General features: G+C 41.8%; 1 protein-coding gene and 1 long non-coding RNA gene across 3 annotated transcripts in view; one reads left to right on the forward strand and one right to left on the reverse strand.

Annotated features, from left to right (window-relative positions):
• The window catches only part of ZNF382 (zinc finger protein 382), a 58,078-nt gene that overhangs the window by 4,824 nt on the left and 34,887 nt on the right, over window positions 1-18,367 (forward strand). The window contains exons 3-6 of one of the 2 annotated variants that reach the window (XR_750380.2): window positions 8,391-8,562; window positions 10,672-10,792; window positions 11,539-11,600; window positions 11,733-12,030. Coding sequence is in view for 1 of the 2 variants with exons in the window: in XM_030942940.1 (XP_030798800.1) it covers window positions 10,785-10,792; window positions 11,539-11,600 (70 nt within the window). In the remaining variant the exon portion in view is untranslated. Of the gene's footprint in view, window positions 1-8,390; window positions 8,563-10,671; window positions 10,793-11,538; window positions 11,601-11,732; window positions 12,031-18,367 lie in introns of those variants that run through there. The other variant, XM_030942940.1, reaches the window with a different exon arrangement.
• On the reverse strand, window positions 12,260-17,247 carry LOC115900832. The gene is made up of 3 exons (XR_004060481.1): window positions 17,193-17,247; window positions 12,770-12,852; window positions 12,260-12,640 (listed from the first exon to the last, which is right to left on the reverse strand). It is a non-coding gene; the product is annotated as an uncharacterized LOC115900832 (long non-coding RNA).

An 18,367-nucleotide genomic window follows, 5' to 3' on the forward strand; every position in this document is an offset into this window, starting at 1 on the left:
CCAGAGGCATGGGAGTAGTCTGATTGAAAGATCAGATAGAAGAGTGTACTCTCTTTTTTTTTTGAGATGGAGTCACCCAGGCTGGAATGCAGTGGCATGGTCATGGCTCACTGGAGTCTCAAACTCCTGGGCCCAAGCGATCCTCCCACTCAGCCTCCTGAGTAGCTGGGACTACAGGCACATGCAACCACATGCAGCTATTTAAAAAAAAAATTTCTGTTCATTAGTTTGGTCTCAAACTCCTGGGCTCAAGTGATCCTCCTGCCTTGGGCTCACAAAGTGCTTAGGATTACAGGCATGAGTCACCACGCTCAGCCAAAGTCGACTCTTTATGTTCAGGAAAGCACTGGAGAAGAGAGAGGACAAGAGAAACAGATCCGTGGTGACAGGAGCCTAGGAATAGAGTAGGCCTTCAGTCTTGGTGGAAAAATAAATGGTATTCTAAGCCTTTGGACGCTAATTTCAGTACCACCCACTCTTTTTCTCTTGTTCATTCCTCCCTTAGATTTTTTATAAAATGAAGAACTCAATCCATTTTTTTTTCTGTCATTCAAGTGAGGAGCAAGAATAAAGGGTGTTGGGGGAGTTTTTTTTTTTTTTTTTTTTGACACAGAGTCTCACTCTGTTGCCCAGGCTGGAGTGCATTGGCGCGATCTCGGCTCAGTGCAACCTCACCATCCCAGGTTCAAGTGATCATCCTGCCTCAGCCTCCCAAGTAGCTGGGACTACAGGTGTGCACCACCACACCCAGCTAATTTTTTGTATTTTTAGTATAGACAAGGTTTCACCATGTTGGAGAGGATGATCTTGATCTCTTGACCTTGTGATCCCCCTGCCTCAGTCTCCCAAAGTGCTGGGATTACAGGCATGAGCCACCATGCCCGGCTGGGGGAGATTTTGTTTGTTTGTTTGTTTGAGATGAAGTCTTGCTCTGTCACCCAGGCTGGAGTACAGTGGTGCAATCTCGGCTCACTGCAACCTCTGCCTCCTGGGTTCAAGCGATTCTCCTGCCTCAGCCTCCGTAGTATCTGGGATTATTGGCAAGCGTGCCACCACACCTGGCTGATTTTTGTATTTTTAGTAGAGATGGTTTCACCATTTGGCCAGGCTGGTCTCAAACTCCTGACTTCAAGTGATCTGCCAGCCATGGCCTCCCAAAGTGATGGGATTATAGGCGTGAGCCACCACACCCAGTCACATGTAGTATTAAGTTGGGTATTTGAGGCTGGACACAGTGGCTCACACCTGTAATCCCAACACTTTGGGAGGCCAAGGCGGGTGGATCCCCTAAGGTCAGGAGTTCGAGACCAGCCTGACCAACATAGCAAAACCCTATCTCTACTAAAAATTAGCCGGGCATGGTGGTGGGCGCCTGTAATCCCAGCTACTCGGGAGGCTGAGGCAAAGAATTGCTTGAACCCAGGAGGCGGAGGTTGCAGTGAGCTGAGATTGCGCCATTGCACTCCAGCCTGGGAGACAGAGTGAGACTCGCGAGACTCCGTCTCAAAAAAAAAAAAAAAAAAAAGAAATTCTAAGCTGAGAAAGCTATTTAAAATCGGTCAAGAAAAAGATATACATTAGTATAAGAAAGTTGGCATGGCTATAGTAATATCAGATAATAGCCCTCAAAACAATGTATATTGCAGGAGATAGGTAACAATCATAAAAGAGCAGGTCATTAGGAATTTGCATATACATTTGTCACTTAACTACAGGGATACATTCTGAGAAATGTGTCATTAGGTGATTGCATCATGCAAGCATCGTAGAGTACACTAACAAACAGAAATGGGGTAGCCTACTACATACCTAGGTTATATGGTATAGCGTATTGCTCCTAGGCTACAAACCTGTATAGCATATTACTGTATTGAATGCTGTAAGCATTTATAACACAGTGGTATTTGTGTATCTAAACATAGAAAAGGTACAGTAAAAATACTACATAAATTATTAAAAAATGGCACACGTGTACAAGATATTTGCCATGAATGGAGCTTGCAGGACTGAAGCTCTGGATGCGTCACTGAATGAGTTGTGTGAGTATGCTAAGGACTAGGACATTACTGTATACTACTGTAGACTTTACAAGCAGTACACTTAGGCTTCACTAAATTTATTTTTTAAAGTTTTCTTCAATAATAAATTAACCTTAGCTTCCTGTGATATTTTTACATTATAAACTTACTATTTTTTATCTTTCTGAATTGTAATAACACTTCACTTAGACACATTATATAGAAACACAAAAATATTTATGTCCTTACTCTATAGGCTTTTTTCTATTTAAAAAATTTTTTATTTTAAAAATGTTTGTTACTTTTTAAACTTTCTTGTTAAAAACAAAGACACACACACTTTAGCCTGGGCCTACACAGGGTCCAGAGTATCAGTATCACTGTCTTTTACCTCCACATCTTGTCCCACTGAAATGTCGGTCTTCAGGGTTAATAATATGCATGGAGCTGTCAACTCCTATGAAAACAATGCCTTCTTCTGGATACCTCCTGAAGGATTTGCCTGAGGCAGGTTTTTTGTTTGTTTGTTTGAGACAGAGTCTAGCTCTGTTGCCAAGGCTGGGGTGCAGTGGCATAATCTCACCTCCGCCTCCCAGGTTCACAGCATTCTCCTGCCTCAACCTCCCAAGTAGCTGGGACTACAGGCGCCCAACCACACCTGACTAATTTTTTGTATTTTTAGTAGAGACAGGGTTTTACTGTGTTAGCCAGGAAGGTCTCAATCTCCTGACCTCATGATCCACCAGCCTCCGCCTCCCAAAGTGCTGGGATTACAGGTGTGAGCCACCACGCCTGGCCACCTGAAGCTGTTTTACAGTTACCTTTTTTTTTTTTTAAATAAGTAGAAGGATGGAGTACAGTCTAAAATAATAATACTAATAGTACAATAAATACATAGACTAGTAACGTAATCATTTATTATTATTATCACCTATTACATACTATACATAATTGCATGTACTATACTTTTATACAACTGGAAGCACAGTAGGTTTATTTACACCAGCCTCACCACAAACACCTGAGTGATATGTTGCACGACAACGTCCACAAGTGATAGGAATTTTTCAGCTCCACTGTAATTTATGGGACCACCATTGTATGTATCCATCATTGACTAAAATATTGTTACCTGGCACATGGCTGTATGTGTTCATCAGGAATATGTACACTGGTATGAACCTATAATGAGAGTGTTAAATTTCATGAAGCAAAAACTAACAGAACAAAAGAAATAAACAGATCCACAAGCATAATTGGAAATCCACAATTATATCTCAGTAATTGATAGCATTTGTAGGCAAGAAACTTAGTATATATAATCAGCTCTTCATATATGCACATTCAACCAATGGCAATGCACAAATACTCAGAAAAAAAAGACAGTAAAAATACAAATTTTAAAATACAGTATAACGTTTCTATAGCATTTACATTGTATTAGGTATTATAAAAAATCTAGAGATGGTTTAAAGTATACAGAAGGATGTGCATAGGTTATATGCAAATTGTACACCATTTTATGTAACAAATTTGAGCACCTGCAGGTTTTGGTATCCACAGGGTGTCCTGGAACCAGTTCCCTGTGGATAGCAAGGGACAACTGTACAGAAGATGCGAACCAAACCAGTCAACATGACCTAATTGTTGGTTTACAGAACACTATACCCACAATTGAAAAATTGTACATTCTTTTCATGTACATGAACAATCCCCACGATAGACCATAGGCTGGACCATAAGTCACAATAAACTTCAAAAGATTGCCACGTTACAGGGAATGTGCGTTAGAAACCAGTAATAAGAAACCTATACTGGCCGGGTGCGGTGGCTCACGCCTGTAATCCCAGCACTTTGGGAGGCTGAGGTGGGCGGATCATGAGGTCAGGAGATCAAGACCATCCTGGCTAACACGGTGAAACCCCGTCTCTACTGAAATAATACAAAAAATTAGCCGGGCGTGGTGGCAGGCGCCTGTAGTCCCAGCTACTTGGGAGGCTGAGGCAGGAGAATGACGTGAACCCGGGAGGCGGAGCTTGCAGTGAGCCGAGATCGAGCCACTGCACTCCAGCCTGGGCAACAGAGCGAGACTCTGTCTCAAGAAAAAAAAAAAAAAGAAACCTATACAATCCCTCAATACATGGAAATTAAATAACACACTTCTAAATCTGCAGATCACTGAATAAATAAGGGGAAAATATTTTGAACTATGAAATTTGACAGCATGTCAAAATTGGAAGGATACAGCTAAAGCAGTGTTGAGAGGAATGTTAAGTACTTAAATTAAAAAAAGAAATTCATAGCAGCATTATTCACAATAGCCAAGAAATAGGTACAACCCACATGTCCATCAGTGGATGAGTGGATAAACAAAATGTGATAATATGATTTGGATATTTGTTCCCTCAAAATCTGATGTGGACATGTGACCCCCAATGTTGGAGGTGGCGCCTAGTGGGAGGTGTTGGATTATAGGGGTGGATCTCATGAATGGCTTGGTGTCCTCCCCTTGGATATGAGTTCACCCTATAGCTAGTTGTTTAAAAGAGCCTGGCACCTCCTCCCTCTCCCTTTTGTTCCCTCTTGTCATGTGACATGCTAGCGCTCCCTTTGCCCTCTGCCATTTTTATAAGCTTCCTGAGGCCTCACCAGAAGCAGATGCTGGCACTATGCTTCTTGTACAGCTTGTAGAACCATAAGGTAAATAAACCATTTTTCTTTATAAATTACCCAGCCTCAGGTATTCCTTTAGCAGCATAAAACAGACTAATATATGTGGCATACACATACAATGTAGTATTATTCAGCCTTGGAAGGAAATTTTGACATATGCTACAATGTAGCTGAACCATGAGGATATTATTCTAACAAGCCAATCAAAAAGATAATGACTGGTCTCCCACTTTTTGGCTATTAACGCTATAATGAGAGAGTCTGTAGGTTTCTTTGGTGGTTGCCAGGGGCTGGAGGCAGGGGGAAAAGGGTAGTTATTATTTGATGGATGTAGTTTCACATTTACAGGATGAAAAAGTTGTGGATATTGGTTGTACAAAAATGGGAATATACTTAATGCTACTGAGCTGTACACTCAAAAATAGTTAAGATGGTAAATTTTATGTTACATGTATACTTTGCCACAACTTTTAAAAATGAAGAAAGGCTTAAAGAAACTGGAAAAAGAATAACAAACATGCTATATGCTAAACCCAAAGTCGAAAAAAAGAAATAAAGATGGGCATAAATCAATTAAGTAGAAATAGAAAGCAGACCATTAAGAAAATGAACAAAACAAAAAGTTGTTTATTTGAAGGTATTTAAAAAATTGATAAATTCCTAGTAAGCATAATTAATAAAAGAAAACACAAATTACCCATGTCAGGAATAAAAATGAAGATGCCACTACAGATCTAACAGACAGTAAAATGATAGGCCAATAATTATGACCAATTTTATGCCAATAGCTTTGACATCTTAGATGAAATTCATCCATTGCTTTAAAAGCACAGCTTCTCAAAACTCTTGACTCAAGATGAAATAGAAAAACAGAAAGTCTGTATCTAATTTTTTTTTTTTTTTGAGACAGGGTCTTACTCTGTCACCCAGACTGGAGTTCATCCAGACTGGAGTCCAGTGGCATGATCATGACTCACTACTAGTATCAAGTGATTGTCCTGTCTCAGCTTCCCAAGTAGCTGGGACTACAGGTAGGCACCACTATGGCCAACTAATTAAAAAAAAAAAATTTAGAGACAGGGTCTCACTTTGTTGTGTAGGCTGGTCTTGAACTCCTGGGCTCAAGAAATCCTCCCACCTTGGCCTCCCAAAGTGCTGAGATTTCAGGCATGTGCCACGAAACGCGGCCTAAAATTTTAATTTTTAAGAAGTAAAAATCCCTACATACAGAACCAGCTTCAGCTCCACTGAAACCCCTGCAACTCAGCCAAAAGTAAATGTAACATGGTTTTGAACACTCTCAATCCAGGGCACATGAAAAACCCTTAAAAACAAAAACAAAGCATACCTGTGCCCCACCGAGATGAGCTCAAAAATTACAAACAACAAGGAAATAACCATCACAGGCGGGTCAGCAGACTAAATAAATAATAAAGTTAGCATCTATTAAGAACTGCATATTAGGCCGGGCGCGGTGGCTCAAGCCTGTAATCCCAGCACTTTGGGAGGCCGAGACGGGCGGATCACGAGGTCAGGAGATCGAGACCATCCTGGCTAACACGGTGAAACCCCGTCTCTACTAAAAACTACAAAAAACTAGCCGGGCGAGGTGGCGGCGCCTGTAGTCCCAGCTACCCGGCAGGCTGAGGCAGGAGAATGGCGGGAACCCGGGAGGCGGAGCTTGCAGTGAGCTGAGATCCGGCCACAGCACTCCAGCTTGGGTGACACAGCGAGACTCCGTCTCAAAAAAAAAAAAAAAAAAAAAAAAAAAAAAAAAAAAGAACTGCATATTATATGACAATATGAAAGAATATTAAATGTTTTAAATGGAAAAAACTCAGAATGAAAGCACAATACCTAAAAAGAATCAATAGATTTAAAAAATAACCAAAGAGAATTTCTAGAAATAAAAAAGATCTTAAGTATAGAGAACATAACAAGCACAGCTCAAAATTAATGAACTTAAAGATATATCTGAAGAGATTACCTATAATGCAGCACAGAGATAAAAAGTGAAAGACAGATGAGAAACTAAGAGACATGGAAGAAAATAAAAGGGCCCCAAGACACATCTAATGAATGTCATAAATGGAGAAAAAGGAGGAGGAGCATCAGAAGAAAAAGTGTTTTAGAACTTTCCAGGCCGGGCGCGGTGGCTCAAGCCTGTAATCCCAGCACTTTGGGAGGCCGAGACGGGCGGATCACGAGGTCAGGAGATCGAGACCATCCTGGCTAACACGGTGAAACCCCGTCTCTACTAAAAATACAAAAAAACTAGCCAGGCGAGGTGGCGGGCGCCTGTAGTCCCACCTACACGGGAGGCTGAGGCAGGAGAATGGCGTAAACCCGGGAGGCGGAGCTTGCAGTGAGCTGAGATCTGGCCACTGCACTCCAGCCCGGGTGACAGAGCAAGACTCCGTCTCAAAAAAATAAAAAAGAAAAAAAAAAAAAAGAACTTTCCATAAAGTCAATTTTAAGATGAGGAATCAAAATGAGTGTCAAGTAGGATAATGAAAGCTGATCTAACACCTAGACACATCACAGTGATAATGCAGAACAGAAATCTTGAAAAGAAGGGAGGCAAGGAAAGAAAAGAAAAACAGAAAAGACATGCTACCTAAAAGGAAAGATGATTGCACACAGATGTCAGAAGACAGGAGAATAATACCTTCGAAGTGATAGAGGAAAAGTAGCAATTAAGAGTAGGGCAAAATAAAGACATTTTCAGACAAAGGTGTTTTTCATAGACTCACTGGAAGAATTTCTAAAGGATTTGAATCAGCAAAAAGAAAAACTCAAAAGACAGAATGAGATAAAATTTTAAATGATGAGCAAGGAAATTGGTGAGTATGTTGGGGATTCTGTTTACCAAGTAATGATGATTACTTTTTATGGAATTTCAAAACAAATTAGATCAAAAGCACCAGACAAAAATAGAAAGAGGTGGGATGCGGTAGTTCACACCTGTAATCCCAGCACTTTGGGAGGCTAAGATGGGCAGATCACTTGAGGTCAGGAGTTGGAGACCAGCCTGGCCAACATGCTGAAACCCCATCTTCACTAAAAATACAAAAAACAGCCAGGTAGGCCAGGTGTGGAGGCTTACGCCTGTAATCCCAGCACTTTGGGAGGCTGAGGTGGATGGATCACCTGAGGTCAGGAGTTTGAGACCAGCCTGGCCAACATGGTGAAACCCTGTCTCTACTAATAACACAAAATTAGCCAGGTGTGGTGGCGTGCACCTGTAATCCCAGCTACTCAGGAGGCTGAGGAAGGATAATCACTTGAACCCAGGAGGCGGAGATTGCAGTGAGCCGAGATCGTGCCACTGTACTCCAGCTTGGGCACCAAAAGTGAAACTCCGTCTCAAAAAAAAAAAAAAAAAAAAATCCGGGTGTGGTAGCACGCACCTGTCATCCCAGCTACTCAGGAGGCTAAGGCAAGAGAATCATTTGAACCCAGGAGGTGGAGGTTGCAGTGAACTGAGATCGCCCCACTGCACTCCACCCTGGGTGACAGAGGGAGACTCTGTCTCAAAAAAGAAGAAAGAAAGAAAGAGAGAAAGAGAAAGAACCTAAAGCATTCTAAGGTCTTTTTTATTGCTCAAGAAGGAGATACCAATTAGTCATTAAGTCAAAGATGCAAGGTTAAGAGTAACTTCCAATAATAAAGCAATACAATATCTTATTTTTAATCCAGTGCAGGGGAAAGGAGAATAAAGAACACTTAATTGATCTCATAAAAGTCAAAGCATAAAAGAAGCAGCAAGTATAAGCCTGATGAAAAAGAAAGTGAAGAAGGAGATGGGTCATTGAACTAAGGGGAGGCCTGGTGACAGCTCTTGGAAGATGAAGTCTGACCAGAACAGCACGTAAGTCAATCAGGTTGCTGTGAACAAAGTGCATGGTCCTTGCCTCTCTGAGTTTGTGGTGGAGAGAAACAACAAACCCAATATTAAACGAGAAGGAAAGAATTAAAGACTCAGGCCTATCAGTTTCCACTCCCTGCCCTCCCATTACTTCCAGTTTAAAGGTTTACAGGGGCTCATGGATGAGTGGGAAGTTTTTGCGAAGTTTGATATAGAAATGAGCTGCCTCTTGACCAGCAGAGCACCCCAGATTTATCCTCATGTGGAGTAACTGAGCTGCAGGGCAGTCAGTGTTCCAGAGCTCTGTGCTCAGACAGATCTAGCTACAATCCCCACCTGCACTGTTTTTAGTTGTGTATATCCCTAATGTTACTGAGCCTCATTCTCTTCTGATGAAAAATGAAGACAGGCATTTCTGCTCTACCCATCTCATCTGTAAATGGAGGGAGTAAGTTTTTATGAAATGAGACAAAGTATATTCAGTGTCAGTGTAGTCAATAAATTAGTGTCTTTCTACCTGTTTCTCACAAAACTGAAATAAAAGCTGGAAAATTGCTTTGTAAACCGTAAGGCACTATGCATACAAAAGAGATTACTATGAATTTTTCTAAGTGATTAGCTCATGACTCCTTTCCATACTCCTCAGCAGTGGCAACGTTGGGAGGCTGGATTTTGGTGGGATGGAAGGTAATGAGGAGACTCTGGTGTCTGGCCACCTCCAGGACTGAATGTGATGGTTAACGATACTTAACATCACCACACAGCTCATTCCTAGCTGGCTCAGTAACTATGGATCTCTAAGCAACATCTTAACATTTATGCTTACATCTTCTAAGCTACGTATGTACTGTTCCTTGATTTACTTGCCACATTGATTATTTAAGGGGTTCCAACTGTGGATCATGAGGCAGAAGAGGTGACAAAGGGCAGGCAAAGACAGGAGTGTCCAGTGTGGAACACAAAATCCCATTATGACTATAAAACATTATATGCTCTTTATTACATTTACCTTCAAAAATTGTTGACTCCATTTTCCATTTCCTTATAATATGTATTGAGCTTTTCAGTCCTGTTTTGTCATCATGCAAACAAGTAAAATTCTTAAGGATGCAGACCCACCTAATAGTAGTAAAAAGGAATCTTTTAAAAATATGGAGGAGATGTGTTCTCCCTATGGAGCTACAGGGGAAAAGACACCACTCTGTGTCATAAAATCCATTTAAAAGAACCTGATATAATAAACTATTGAATTGAGAACACTCAGTGAATATCAGCGTTACTCTCCTGGTCAGTAGAGAGATAACTCTGATCATCCTGAGCTATTTTCCTGTCTATAATTTGCTTATTTGTATTATTTGTACAAAGGAGTCTTTAAGACCTCATATTTCAATAGTAATCCTAAATCCTGTTGTTTATGTCATAATTCACTGCCCTGATAATGCTTAAACTCATCTCTGTTTTTCTAGAAGACATAAATATGTATACGGTTTCTATGTTAAGGAAAAAGAGGAGTTTGCAGATTCTGTTTACTCCTATCATGCATAAAAGTATAATAAAATCCCATGACCGGCTGGGCGTGGTGGCTCACGCCTGTAATCCCAACACTTTGGGAGGCCGAGGCAGGTGGATCACTTGAGGTCAGGAGTTTGAGACCAGCCTGGCCAACATGGTAAAACCCCGTCTCTACTAAAAATACAAAAATTAGCCAGGCGTGGTGGCAAGCGCCTGTAATCCCAGCTACTCAGGAGGCTGAGGCAGGAGAATCACTTGAACCCAGGAGGTGGAGGTTGCAGTGAGCCAAGATCACGCCACTGCACTCCAGCCTGGGTGTCAGAGCAAGACTCCATCTCAGGGAAAAAAAAAAAAATCCCATGACCTTCTTAACCATTAGGGAAATGCACAACAAAACAGTAATGAGATACTATGAATACTTTACACCTACTATGATGGCTATAATTTTTTTAAAGTGTTGTCAAGGATGTTGAGAAATAAAAACTCTTTTACCCTGCTAGTGGGAATGTAAAATGGTCCAGTTGCTGTGAAAATCAATCTGGCAGTTCCTGAAATGGTTAAACATCATGTTAGCATATAATCTCCAATTCTACTCCTCAGGTCTACCTGACAGAAATGAAAACATTTCCACACTAAAACAGGCACATGAATCTTCACAGCAGCATTATTCACAGTAGCCGAAAAATGGAAACATCCTAAACATCCGTCAGCTGATGAATGGGTAAGCAAGATGTCATACCTTTTCCATATCTTAGAATATTATTCAGTCATAAAAAGAAAGTAATAATGATACACGTTACGTGGATGAACTTTCAAAACATTATGGTAAGTTAAAGAAGCTAGTCATGAAGGATTTACATACTGCATGACTCCATTTATATGAAATGTCCAGAACAGGAAAATCTGTCAAGAAAAAGCACATTAACAGTTGCCTAGGGCTGGAGGGCATGGAGGTTTGGAAGTGATAGCAAAGGGGAGCTGGATTTCTTTGGGAGATAAATACGATCTAAAATTGTGGGGATGCTTGAGCCCAGGAGTTTGAGACCAGACTTGTCAACATGGTGAAACCCTTTCTCTACTAAAAATACAAAAATTAGCCAGGTGTGGTGGCGTGTGCCTGTAATCCCAGCTACTTGGGAGGCTGAGGCAGGATAATCACTTGAACCCAGGAGGAGGAAGTTGCAGTGAGCCGACTGCACTCCAGCCTGGGCGAAAGAGCAAGACTCTGTGTCAAAATAAAATACAATTGTGAGGATGAATGTATTACTCTGTGAATATACAAAAATCCATTGAATTGTACACTTTAAATGGGTGAATTGTATGTGAATTATGGCTCAATAAAGTGGTTTTAACATGTCTTATGCCTTAAGGGATTACTAGTTTAGTATATGACCTCCGGTAGTAGTTTAATGAAATTCCGAGGGAGATCTCTTGAGCTTGATTCACAGCGTTGTTTTACCCTCCTAGCATCCACTTCCTGCCATCTTTGCATAGGCGAACCACAGTCCTGTATTCAAAGGTAAAAGTGGGTAAGTACCTCATGATTTGAGGGTGGGTATGATGGAAAGAGTTGTCATTCACTTGGTCTGCCCTGTCCTCTAAGTGTTTGCTCCCCACACCTCTGTCATCCTTGGTCTGAAGTGAGTGCTCTTCCACCTCAGGAACATACTGATGACCCGCAGCACTGTGAAAATCAGAACAGTGAATGGCAGGATTCAAAAGGGCCATGACAAATATGAGGGAAATGGAAAAGGAGAATGAGATCCATCTATTGTGGATCAAACCTAACAGACAATGGCAGCAAGAAGTGGGGAGAGAAGAGAAACTTTCTCTGGAGTCTTGCCTATTCTGTGCTTCCAACAATATGTCCCTTCCCCATACCTTGCCCAATGCATCTCTTCATCTATATACTTTGTAATATCCTTTATATTAAACCAGCAAACATAAGTGTTTCCTTGAGTTCTGTGAGCCACTTCAGCAAATTAATTGAACCCAAAAAGGAAGTTGTGAGAACCCCATCTTTTTTTTCTTTTTTTTTTTTTAAGACAGGATCACGCTTTGTTGCCCAGGCTGGAGTGCAATGGCACAGATCACTGCTCACTGTAACCTTGAATTCCTGGACTCAAGTGATCCTTTCACCCCAGCCTCCCAAGTAGCTAGGACTACACAGACTTGTATCTCCATGCCCAGCTAATTTTACTTTTTATTTTCTTGAGACAGGTCTCACGTTGCCCAGACTGGTCTTGAACTCTTGGCCTCAAGGGATCCTCCAGCCATGAGCCACTGTAAATGTCTGGGAACGCCAACTTGAAGCCCGGTTGGTCAGAAGTTCTAGAGGCCCAGACTTGCAACTGGTGTCTGAACAGATGGCAGTCTTAGGGACTGAGCCCTCAGCCTGAGGGATCTGATGCTATTTCCAGGCAGATAGTGTCAGAATTAAATTGGAGGATACGCAGTTGGTGTCTGCTGCAGAACTGATTGCTTGCTTGCTTGCTGATAGGGGAAATCCCCACATATCTGGGGGTCACTGAAGTCTTTGGTGTTGACTCTTACTGTGTTTGTTGTTTTCCTGTGAGAGCAGAGCAGAAAAGCAAGAAAATGTTTTCCTCTGGTCTGTTTTCCAGACCAGTCTTTACAGAAATGCACACAGAGCTTCAAACAACACTGCACTTATACAACCCTAAAAGTTAGTAAGTACCTCTTTCAGTTCTGCTCCAAGCACTTCAATGATTTCAGCCTTACTGTAGTCCTGGCCTTGATTTTTAACATCTATCTCAGCAGCTGGCAAAAAAAAAAAAAAAAAAAAAAAAAGACAAAAAATATCAGTGAAGATATATGGATTAGCAACCAACTTGATAAAATTAATATTTTGCAAAATAGTGCACCCAACAACTGTAAAATACATGTGCTTTTCAAGTGCACATGGTATATTCAAGACAGATCACATGTTAGGCCATAAAAAAAGCATCCGTGAATTTCAAAGGATGAAAATCGTACACAATGTGTTCTTTGGTGAAATGAAATTAGGAATCACTGACAATGAAGTACCTAGAAAACACACAAATGTTTGGAAATTAAACACACTTCTACATAATCCATAGGTTAAAGAAGAAATCAATGGGAAAAAGAAAATAGTTTGAACTAACTGATAGTGAAAATGCACCATATAAAAATTTGTGGGGCTAGGCATGGTGGCTCATACCTATAATCCCAGCACTTTGAGAAGCCAAGGCAGGTGGATCACCTGAGCTCAGGAGTTTCAGACCAGCCTAGGCAACAGGGTGAAACCTCATCTCTACAAAAAATACAAAAATTAACAGGATGCGATGGCATGCAATCACGTGCTGTGGTCTCAGCTACGTGGGAGGCTGAGGCAGGAGGATCGCTTGAGCCCGGGAAGTCGAGGTTGCAGTGAGCCATGATCGCACCACTGCACTCCAGCCCAGGTGACAGAGTGAGACCCTGCCTCAAAAATAAATAAGTAAATATCTAAATAAATAAAAAGAAAATTTGTGGAATGGAGTCAAAGTAGAGATTCTGGATTTAAATGCTTATATTAGAAGAGAAGGCCTAGAATAAATAACTACAGGTTCTACTTTAAAAGGGTAGAAAAGAAAAAGCAAAGTAAACTCTCAATACCCAGAAGAAAGGAAATAAGATGAGAGAGAAAAAAAATGAAATAGATATATTTTTTTTTTTTTTTTTTTTTTTTTTTTTTTTTTTTTTTTTTTTTTTTTTTTTTTTGAGACGGAGTCTCGCTCTGTCACCCAAGCTGGAGTGCACTGGCCAGATCTCAGCTCACTGCAAGCTCCGCCTCCTGGGTTCACGCCATTCTCCTGCCTCAGCCTCCCGAGTAGCTGGGACTACAGGCGCCCGCCACCTCGCCCGGCTAGTTTTTTGTATTTTTTAGTAGAGACGGGGTTTCACTGTGTTAGCCAGGATGGTCTTGATCTCCTGACCTTGTGATCCGCCCGCCTCGGCCTCCCAAAGTGCTGGGATTACAGGCTTGAGCCACCGCGCCCGGCCTGAAATAGATATATAATTAGCCAAACTAAAAGTGAATTCTCTGAAAAAAGGAACAAAATTGATAAAACCTTGGGTGGGCATGATGGCTCATGCCTGTAATCCCAGTACTTTGGGAGGCCAAGGCGGGCGGATCATCTAAAGTCAGAAGTTTGAAACCAGTCTGGCCAACATGGTGAAACCCCATCTCTACTAAAAATACAAAAATTAGCCAGGCATGGTGGCATTCGCCTATAGTCCCAGCTACTCTGGAGGCTGAAGGATGAGAATCGCCTGAACCTTGGAGGTGGAGGTTGCAGTAAGCTGAGATAGCACCACCGCACTCCAGACTGGGCAACAGAACAAGACTGTGTCTCAAAAAAAAAAAAAAAAGTTGATAAAAACTTACGTAGAATTATCAACTAAAAAACTGCAAAGACAAATTACTAATATCAGAAATGAAAGATAACTTATCACTAAGGAGCATATTAGATATTAGAAGTCTAACAATATAATTATTATTGGGAGGCCAAGGTGGGCAGATCACAAGGTCAAGAGATTGAGACCATCCTGGCCAGCATGGTAAAACCCCATCTCTACTAAAAATACAAAAATTAGCTGAGTGTGGTGGTGTGCGCCTGTAGTCCCAGCTACTCGGGAGGCTGAGGCAGGAGAATCGCTTGAACCTGGGAGGCAGAGGTTGCAGGGAGCCAAGATCACGCCACTGTACTCCAGCCTGGTGACAGAGTAAGACTCCGTCTCAAAAAAAAAAAAAAAAAAAAAGGCCGGGCGCGGTGGCTTAAGCCTGTAATCCCAGCACTTTGGGAGGCCGAGACAGGCGGATCACGAGGTCAGGAGATCAAGACCATCCTGGCTAATACGGTGAAACCCTGTCTCTACTTAAAAATACAAAAAAACTAGCTGGGCGACGAGGCGGGCACCTGTAGTCCCAGCTACTTGGGAGGCTGAGGCAGGAGAATGGCGTAAACCCGGGAGGCGGAGCTTGCAGTGAGCTGAGATCCGGCCACTGCACTCCAGCCTGGGTGGCAGAGCAAGACTCCGTCTCAAAAAAAAAAAAAAAAAAAAAAAGAATTACTATAGACAACTTAATGTCAACAAATTTGAGAATTCAGATGAAATGGACAAAATTCCTTTAAAAAAATACAACTTACTAAAACACACAAGATGAAACAGATATATCAAGGAAATTGAGGCCACGCATGGTGGCTCACGCCTGTAATCCTAGCACTTTGGGAGGCCGAGGCAGGTGGATCACCAGGACAGGAGATGGAGACCATCCTGGCTAACATGGTGAAACCCCGTCTCTACTAAAAACTACAAAAAAATTAACTGGTCATGGTGGTGGGCGCCTGTAGTCCCAGCTACTTGGGAGGCTGTGGCAGGAGAATGGCGTGAACCGGAGAGGTGGAGCTTGCAGTGAGCCAAGATCGTGCCACTGCACTCCAGCCTGGGTGACAAAGCGAGACTCTGTCTCAAAAAAAAAAAAAAAGGAAATTGAATTTATTACATCAAGGAAAGAAATCTCCAGGCCTAGATGGTTTTACCAGATAATTCAACCAGAAATTTAAGGAATAAATAATACCAATCTTTCAGACTTTTCCAGAAAATAGGGAAGGACAGGACAGTTTATATTTTTTAGGCCAGTACTACCCTAATACCAAAACCTGATAAAGATATTACAAGAAAAGAAATGACAGACCAAAAACCTCATGCAAAAATTCTTAAGAAAATGGTAGTAAATTTGGCTGGGCATAGCAGCTCATGCCTATAATCCCAGCACTTTGGGAGGCCAAGGCTGGTGGATCACTTGAAGTCGGGAGTTGGGAGACCAGACTGGCCAATATGGTGAAACCCTGTCTCTACTAAAAATACAAAAAAAAAAAAAAAAAAAAAAAAAAATAGCTGGGCATGGCAGTGGATGCTTATAATCCCAGTTACTTGGGAGGCTGAGGTGGGAGGATCACTTGAACCTGGGAGGTGGAGGTTGCAGTGAGCCGAGATCATGCCACTGCACTGCAGCCTGGGCAACAGAGCAAAACTTCGTCTCAAAAAAAAAAAAAGAAAAAAAAAACGCCGGGGACAGTGGCTCACACCTGTAATCCTAGCACTTTGGGAGGCAGTCAGGCGGACTGCCTGAGCTCAGGAGTTCAAGACCTTCCTGGGCAACATGGTGAAACCCCATCTCCACTAAAATACAAAAAACTAGCTGGGCATGGTGGCACATGCCTGTAGTCCCAGCTACTCAGTAAGCTGAAATAGGAGAATCATTTGAACCCAGGAGGTGGAGGCTGCAGTGAGCCAAGATCATGCCACTGCACTCTAGCCTGGGTTACAAAGCGAGACTCTGTCTCCAAAAAAAAAAACAAAAAAGAAAATGGTAGCAAATTTAATCTGGAAATAAGAAAAAGGTTACAAAATGAACCACTAATACAAGATTTAACAACAACAAAAAAACAAGAAATAGGAAGTGCTGAGCTAGAAGCAGTTGGGTTGGTTGGGAGGCAGGATTCCATGTGGGCCAATGCCATGTTAAATGGCATTGTTTTCTGCTTAACATTTTTAAAAATCAATTTTATTCATATTAATTGAATAAAGGAGAATAAAACATGATCACTTTAGTATAGAAAAAAATTATCGGCCAAAATATAATATCCCTTCATGATGAAAACTCTCAGCAAGCTAGAAGTAGATGAGAACTTGTTCAATTTGCTAGTCAATGAAAACCTCCAGCTATAATATAGTGATGAAATATTAAATGCAATCCACCTATGATAAAAGAAAGGCTATCTATGTCTGTCTATGACTGCTAAACAATATTGTAATGCAAGTCCTAGCAATTACAATAAGGCAACAGAATAAATGAAAGCTGTAAATACTGGCAAAGAAGAAAACTTCCTCTCTAGATGACACAAGTATTTACTTAAAAATCCTAAAGAATAGATTCTTTTTTCTTTTTATAGATAGGGTCTCAGTCTGTCACCCAGGCTGGAGTTCAGTGGCACAATCACCACTCACTGCACTCTCGACCTCCCCAGCTCAGGTGACTCTCCCACCTCAGCCTCCAGAGTATCTGGGACTACAGGCATGTGCCACCTCACCTGGCTACTTTTTTGTAGAGATGGAGTTTCCGCCATGTTGCCCAGGCTACTCTTGAACTCCAGGGCTCAAGCGATCTGTCTGCCTTGGCCTCCCGAATTGCTGGGATTACAGGCATGAGCCACTGCACCTGGACAGGTCCCAATCTGTAATCAAATGAAATCAACTTTTAATCATCCCTCCACCATCTTTTGGATGGTCCAATACCTCTTCAAGAGCTTTCATTTTACTGTTCCGAAAAAAGCCTGAACCTATAGTGGATGCTAAATGTTAATGGGAAAATAGAGGGATCCATTAGGAGAATCTTGGACTGTTTGGCATCATTGCTCACTGGAACTGGGGACAAATTCTTAAATCTCTGTTACATAGGACATTTCAAGATAATGTTTACATGATCTAAAATATGACTATGTTTAAGAAGTAGAGACAGTTCACCAAAACCATGGCTAAAAATGGTTAAGAACTTGTCAGTCCTCCTCAGGGGTCCTCTCTTTGCAGAAGCTCAGAGACCACAGAGCTTAAGGGCTGGGGAAGGAAAACTGCCTATGAGATGAGATATGCCTCTCAGCTTCCAAAATGGGGGGGACGTAAGAGGGATTCTGGATAAAAAACCCTGCACCCACAAGGAGTCCAGCAGACAGATGTAGACACCAAGCAGACATCCTCCTAATCTAAAAGTAAGGTCCAGACAGCAAGTTTCTGGCCCATCCCCCACTCTGCTAATGCTGACCTGGACCTAAAATTAAGTCACTCAACTCTGTCTTGAGATAACAGAGGGAGAAAATCCTCCCTCCATTCGACTCTAGGGTTGCAAAGGGATGACACCATCCACACCAGAACTGCATGAATGGCATCAGGGACGATCAGAGACCATAAATTCCAGTGAGACTAATAACACCATTTCTGGTCCTGCATGCTCTTCCAAACTTTGCCACTAACCCCTTCAGGAGGTACAGTCTATTTCCCTTTCTCTTGAAATTGGGTAGGCCTTTGGGACTCCCTTGATAAACAGAATACAACAGAAATGACACTGTATCCAACAAGGCTAGGTTAGAAAAGGCAACAGAACAATCCTGATCTCTCTCAAGATGTGAAAATGCTGTGGATCTGCAATATTCAACTTGCCCCCACAGAGCTTCCAAAAGGGTATTTTCGCCAGGCCCGGTGGCTCACACCT

Source organism: Rhinopithecus roxellana, chromosome 12 (assembly GCF_007565055.1).
Source record: "Rhinopithecus roxellana isolate Shanxi Qingling chromosome 12, ASM756505v1, whole genome shotgun sequence".
NCBI lineage: Eukaryota > Metazoa > Chordata > Mammalia > Primates > Cercopithecidae > Rhinopithecus > Rhinopithecus roxellana.